The sequence below is a fragment of the Cryptomeria japonica genome, chromosome 4 (genome assembly GCF_030272615.1).
Source record: "Cryptomeria japonica chromosome 4, Sugi_1.0, whole genome shotgun sequence".
NCBI lineage: Eukaryota > Viridiplantae > Streptophyta > Pinopsida > Cupressales > Cupressaceae > Cryptomeria > Cryptomeria japonica.
The window spans coordinates 472,807,181-472,815,113 of NC_081408.1; the positions used below are offsets into that span (position 1 = coordinate 472,807,181).

The 7,933-nt window shown below is 28.6% G+C and overlaps 1 protein-coding gene across 1 annotated transcript in view; it reads left to right on the forward strand.

The window, feature by feature from the left end:
* Window positions 1-7,551, forward strand: part of LOC131066819 (transcription factor MYB101-like) — a 17,485-nt gene extending 9,934 nt beyond the window's left edge. The window contains exons 2-4 of the mRNA XM_059219204.1: window positions 6,230-6,464; window positions 6,547-7,205; window positions 7,473-7,551. Coding sequence (XP_059075187.1) covers window positions 6,230-6,464; window positions 6,547-7,205; window positions 7,473-7,551 — 973 coding nt within the window. The remainder of the gene's footprint in view (window positions 1-6,229; window positions 6,465-6,546; window positions 7,206-7,472) is intronic.
* The last annotated feature ends 382 nt before the right edge of the window (window positions 7,552-7,933 follow it).

The following is a 7,933-nucleotide window of genomic DNA, read 5'->3' on the forward strand; positions in this document are numbered from 1 at the left end:
GACCTAAAACTTCTTGAACAAAAGATCCACTCTACTATATATACATAAATTTTGCACATGCCAATGCCAATATTTAACAATCTAAATACGTTGGTGAGTTCTACATGTCTAGAATTTGTGTTCCAAATGTTGTGATATGCTAGAAACTCGCTTGAGAAGTGCATACCAAAAATTCTAGGCACTTGTCCATTTAAAATATTATTTTTCTTAAATAACACTTCATGTGGTATTATATACACATTACAATTGAGTGTCACGTCAACTCTTAAATTCCTTGCAATATTTTAAAACACTCTTAAACAAAAAGATTGGACTTGACACCCCTATTACAATCTTTACTCAAACTTGGGAGTCCATCAACAAGGATTCCTTGATCAAACCACCTAGATAAGCATGAAAAATACTTAATTTCTTTATTGTGGTAGACATATTCTCCAAGATGACTATCATGATTACTGACAAGAAGATGGTAACCTTGAAAAATACCATGGGTATCTTTTTTTCACCTATGTTTGGGTTCATGTCGGCATGTTACTTTCTATTATTTTTTATTGAAAATCCTTATATGTTTAGTTATTTCTAAAATAAAATTTATAAACCATAATAGATACATATATAGAATTATCTGCAATCTTTTATGTATATATTGATAATTAGATGGAGCTATTCAACCTTGTTCTCATTTATTTAATATTAATATATATTAATTGATGTCCATGTCCATGATCCATGCACAACCAACATCCTCTACATATAGCTTGCCTATAATAGAGCTCTTCACATTTCTATAGAGCATAGTCAATTTGAAAATTTTCTTAAGCTCCAACAAACTTAACTCTTTGACATATTTTATCATACACCATCCAAACTAAGAGGAATGTGCACATGAATAAGAATTTTCAAAGAGGCACACAAAATATTTTGTAGAACATTTAGGATATGAACTATTAGGTTAAATACTCAATATACCAATATATTAAAGAAAGAGAAATAGTTATGATTCTTACTACACACCTCTTATTTTAACAAAACCTAGTTTCATCTTCAAAAGGAATTATTCAAGGGGAAATATCAGAATATTAGTCCCTTATGCTATATATATTGTATTACAATTATAATTTAACATGTAACTCATTAAGCCTTACTTTTACCCTTTCATTAAATCTTATGACTAACATCTTATGCAATTGGACTTCATGTATTCATAACTATCCATGAGGGATAATACCATTTCCACCACTATCAATCGCATTAATCATAGTTCTTATCAACTCTTTAAATTCAGTAAGGTTAGTCTGTATATCTAAGTGGTATACACTCTTCAATTACTATGTATGAAATTTTCTTTGCTCACTATTAATGAAATGGGGACTATCTCTCTTCATGAGGAGATGAATGATCTAAGTGCATCATCATAAATCCTCTTCAAAAATAGCATCTACACACTCAAATCTATTGAATTCATATAATGTAGTGCTCACACATTCATGAAAAACACTATTGTCATGCATCTACATATAATTATATTAGGTTACAACCTATAGGCTTGCTCACAAGAATCTTGTAGCCTTAGATATGGATACACATGCTAATTTATAGTCAAATCATACATGGTTTCCACATGGATCATCCACACACATACATCAAGCTACCGTAAGTGTGCTCCATTTGGAAATCCTTGTACCATAGAATGTAGTCAAATAATTGCCCCCATATTTATCTGGCATGTAGTGACATTTGTGCAACACCCATAAAATATAATTGGCGTCATAGTGTTTGATATATATTATCATTCATACACATAGTTAACCAAGCATGCATTACACTTGTTAAGAATATTTACGTTGAAGGCATATTACACTCACATAATGGATGCAAAAACCTTCGTAAATAAAAACTAGAAGCATTAAATTTGACATTCTTTTTGGTTGTCATCCTTCCACTTTAAGAATTTTTTTCTTTTAGTTTTTTACAAACACCATATTTATCCTTAGCTACTGGAAAGAATGTGTTATGTCGATCCCTTATTGTAAGTTCTTCTGAAGGCATATGATATTGATGGCTAAGTCAACAAATTTCTCAAAAATGAGGATAAAAAATAAGAATATATTGATATGATAATATAAAAATAATAATGTAGTCTTAATAGGTTTTTTTTATTAAGAGATTCTTAGAAATATAAAAAATATAAAAAGATATAATATAATAATGATTTGGTACTATTTAAGCTCTTTTTCTTTTCTAAAGTGTTAAATGAAAATATAAAGATATAATAACAAGAATATATTATAATAATATAATCATATCTTAAGAATAATTTAATATTAACTATAATATCAAAATTAATTATAATATAATTATATAATATTTTTTTATGTGTAATAATGAACAAATATGATATTTTTCAACATACTTTACTTATATTCCTCTAAAGATAGGTATGCCAATTCACAGGGGCTTCACTTAGTGAACCTGGGTTATATCATGGCATACTAAAGAATCCCCTTATTTTATAAAAATATTGCCCTAAACTCTTTTTTTGTCACCCTCTCCCAATACACAACCTGAATTAAAAGGCCCCCTATTTTCACCAAATATTGCATTTGTTCTTAGCCTGAATTATAAACCCCCCTATTTTCACCGATAGGCAATATATTATACCCTCAGTTTTAGGATATTAAACCCCCCAATATGAATGCACGTGATATAATATTGCCTATTCAATGAAGCCCCCGTGTGCTAGTTATGGAGCTTACTAATGACCCTTTTACATAAAAACCAATTTTAATTTGCGCTCTATAGGTTAGAAGAGACATAGTAGTTGTTGATCTTACCTCTACAAATTTATCATGTTTATATTCTTGAATAGAAGTGATATAGCTTCCAGTATCATTCCACATCCAAGTGTATTTTTTTCACAGCTATTTTTCTTAATGTATTATATAGTCTTTCTATTTCACTAGTTAATTTCTAGGATCTCCCAAGTGTTTTTTTGTTTTCATATCTTTTTAACCTAGGTATTAGATCATTTATCATTATTATGGATTGTGCACAAATAAAAGGTATTGTAATGAACCAAATTTTATATAGGCACATGAATGAAAGAATAGAAGTATCCATGTGGTATAGACCAACTTATATGTCCATATACAAGATGGGTGGATCTAAAATATTAAATCTGAAATTCATAAGTTAGAATCACATAAAAGACTAAGGTAAAACACTAGGCGGGTTTGACATGTTAGGTTCAATCAAATAGGGAAATAAAAAATACACCCCATGATTAATTAGATGTAATAAACTGATATAAATCAATAACACAATCATACCTAAATAAGGAACTAATAATATATGCAACTAAAGTTGGAAATAAGATAGTTAGGAGTGGCTTACTTGTTTCAAATAATTACTATGAAATTTTCTAGTGTCTCAATTAATATGTTTTGAATTTTACAACATAATAATATTTGGTAAAAAATAGATACAATTCATTATGTACTATATTCTTCACATAGTGTAATATTTGATTCGGAGTCTAATATTGCACCTATTTTCTTAATTTTCTATTATAGGATTGTGACAAATACACTTTCAAGTATCTCATTTCGTTGTTCTATCTGTCACATTAGATCTACTAAACTATCTATTCTAAAGAGAAGTGTCAAAATATAGTGCCCCATCTTCTTGGATGTGTTCCTTGAAAAATCACGTTGAAAAATATGTTTGGTCAAAATGCAATGACATGGTCTATAAACTAATGTATCTTAGTTCATTAGGATATTCTAGATCACATATCACATTAAATACTTTTTTATTTCTATGACTAAAATTATATGGTTGCATGGATACCTTAAACTTCAAACAAATGTTGATGTTCCCTTGGAGATACTTGCATATGTGGATGTAACTATAAAAACAATGCATTCTCCTCCCAATGGCTATTTTGCATTTGTTCATATGCATTTCATTGATGTGAGAAAAAATGGGTAGTCATTTGAACTACAAATTTATAGAAACATGTACTTATATTCTACCATATCTTGTTGCACCTATAGAGCTCTAGTTTTTCACTTTGAAGGAATCTAGTGTCTCTTCTTAGTAGTGTCATATTTTTTTATAGGATTCACCTCATTTACATGCCTACTTATGAGATATTGCATATCTATCTATATAATATCACCTTTAGGATCTTGAGGATACCTTTGAGGAAATTAACTTTTTCTTTAATGATAATGCTTCAACAATTATATTATTATCTTGGCACATATTATATATCGTTTTTCACATGGTTTTGAGATGTTATTTTCTATAAGCAGGCTTGGGACTCTAAATCTAATATATATTTAGATGGTTTTGAGATGTTATTTTCTATAATTATTTTCGTCCCTCTTTTTCCTTCTCTCTCTCTTGGGACCTATTTCTCATTCTTCCTATTTAACACTTAGGGGGATGTTGGTGCAATACTATGATTTGCTTAGGATGGTACTTTATTTAAGTTTAATATTATACCTACTTATCAAGTTTACTTAGAATAAGAGCATATTTATTTATCATCGCTTAGGTAGTTAATAATTAAATATGGACACCTTGATTTTAGGTCATCAAGTGCCACAATTGCCTCATCATGCTTGATTGAAAATAGAGAAATACCACCTCCATCTATTTAAGGGCAACCTCTATCTTAGTTGGCTAATTTAAGTCACATCTTGATTGGGATTTATTTAAATTTAACCATGACCTCTTGAGAAGATGTCATACTCCCTTATACATCCAATAAGCTTATATGATAATTTGTGCTTTACACTTTTTATGGCTCCATTATATTAAATGCAAAATATATTTATACTCCAATTTAAATTTGTGATTATATATCTTAAGTAGATCTATTATTTTCATGACATTCTAAAATAGATATTTTGTGTGTTGGATAAATATATGCATGTGATCTAGTCATCTTGGTGTGCCTTGGTTGGTGGGATGGATATGTAAAACTTATTCACCTATGTGTGTAAAATTAGGGGCATTTTGATCCACCTTGGGAAGACTATAAGTAAGGAAAGGGAAGTATGAGAGATTCCTCAATAATTTTTCTAATCCATGCTACTAATAAACAAGTCTACAATATATGACACGTTAACATGAAAAGTTCTTAAAGAGGTAAGTGTGTGAGCTTCCTTGATAACTAGTTATTCCATATTTCCAATAAATATAGTTGGAAGAATTCTAAAGCTAAAATATAAAGTTCCTAGATGATCAATTGATTATGTAGTATATATTGATGTAAATCTTATGATTCCTTTTAGTGATATAAATCAAGTCTACAATGATAAATCATTATATAACTAATAACCTAGGTCTATCCTTAAATAAAAGATCCCAAGTGCTTAAGCTAGAGTGTTTCAACATAAGTGAAAGTAAAAGTGCAAGGATTATATTCTAAAAGTTTGAATAATAAAATTGGATTTAAAATATATTTAATTTGAAAATAATAGTTAGCATGATAAATTTTAATAATAAATTAAAAAATAATGTTAATTTATACACAAAATGATACAAATTAACATTAAAATATTATATTATACATTACATTTACATATATTATTCTTTTTGTTTCTTTGATTATCTAAAATTTGATAAAACTGTCAAAAATTAATTTTAAAAAATTTATTCAAATCTTATATTAATTTTTGTCTTCATATTTCTATGCTCTTCTTAACTAAATAAAATTCTCGTTTAAATTTTGTAGCAATTAAAAAATCTATAAAGAGGGATTGGTCACTAGAAAACACAAACATTGCAACATTAATTTTTATATTTTTAAATTATAATCTCCATCAACTGCAACTTTTATTTATGAATCTCTTTTGTTCAATTAACAAGTGTCAAATAATTTAGTGTATCCGTGATCTTCTTTACTTAAATATAATTTTTAAAATAATCTATTAGTTTTGCATTCCATCTACATTTAAAAGTGTGAAATATTTAAGTGTGAAATAGTTATATCATTTTTATTAATAAACTTTTTCTTTAACTATTGAAATGTGTGATACTTAAGATTATATTTTATGTTTCATTATAACAATACATAATAAGGTTGTGGAATTATAAATATTGATTATAGATATCTATGATTTTTGAATGTTATGATAATCTAAAATAGACTAGAAGTTTTTATTCAAGTTATAGTATTTTAGAATCTAACAAAAAAACAATTTGATGACCAAAGCAGATCCAAATTCTCACTTGAGGAAGAAAAAATAGTAGTTGAAATGCAAGAAAATTTGGGAAATAAATGGGCAAAGATTGCATCCTATCTTCCTGGCCGAACTGACAATGATGTGAAGAACTTTTGGAGCACTCGCCAAAAGCGCATATTACGATCCTTACAACATCTAGAGCCACAAACTGAAGGTGTTATCCATCTATCAAGTTTAGATTATTTATCAGACTTTTCTAACCTTAAGGTAATTATTTTGACCCTAAATTGTCCACTTTTTAGTCAAATATTTTATCATAACATTAGATTAACATAAAGTAAAATTGCAGGTTGAAGTGCCTACACCTCTACAAGCAATTCCTTTTGAAGCAACAACCCCTTTGCATTCATTTTCAAATGAGATGTGTTCAAGTGACATAGATGACATGGTTATGGTTAAATCACCTGATTTAGTTGAAAGTGATCCACTTTTAATGGATACAGAATTGGAAAGTTTTCAAAAAGTAATGTCTGATGATAATAGGCAAGGATCTATAATGTCACCAGCACTGAGCAATAATATTATAAGGAGCCCAAAAATCAAGCAAAAGAGGCTTCAAAAACATCATATAGCCGATCTATCGTTTACCAAGAGGCAACAAAAGCACAAGTTAAGCATAGCAGTAGCTAGCTTCAAAACTGAGGTCTCTGAGGCCAAACTCTTGCCTGACATTCCTTCAACTAGCTTTGATCAATCAAATGGTAGCCATGATTTGGGAATTGATTTATACATTGACCCTAATGACACCAATATTCTTGATGTTCTTCTACAACCTAATAAGAAAAATACATTTTGCAACTCCCAACTTCCACAATCATCTTCTCTTAATGTGAAAGATGAAGATTCATCTACTCCAAATAGTGTTCTTGCAGGATTTCCAGCTGATTTATTTGATTCATTAGAGCCACTGACATTATCTCCATCTACTATAGATTGGTGGGATTCCAGGTTTCTCACTTATTTTCCCCTTCTACTTCTAAGCTACATTAGTATTTATACCTTTCAATTGTATATTTGCACATAAAATCTACATATACTTCAATAATTTAGTCGTACATAAATATTAAAGGATTTATAGTCTAACAATTTTATTCTTTATATACACATAAAATTGATTAATTATTATTGGCAAAAATTGTTGAAACTAACTATAAACAACTACCTTTTAATATACACCTACAACTTTCTTTAACAATCGTTTGTTTTTTATCACAGGTTTTGTGAGGAAAGGAATGTGTGGGCCATCTCTAAAGAGATTTCTTGTGAGTTTGAAAGGAAATGGAATTTTTCATAAAACATAGATTTCATCTAATAATTGTGCATGAATTGGCTTCGGTGCTACCTTAATTATTAAACATAATTTTGAGTTTTTGTAGCCAAATAAAAAGGTTTTTAGAATAAAAAACCTATACACTTGTTCACAAGTCAAGTTATTGCTTGATTTCCATTCAAAGTTTTTTTTGGTTAAACAAATTTATAAAAATATTGTATGAAGCCACTATGTTGGGTAATAGTGGGAATGAGTTTTATAGCCTAATATTGGATTATTTAAAAGGGATCCAACATTTGATATTTGAAATAAACAAACAACTAATTTTCCTTTACCTAGATTCGAATTTTTATTTATTATGTTTATGTTTATGATTTTGAAAACCCTATTGTATTTATTTTTAATT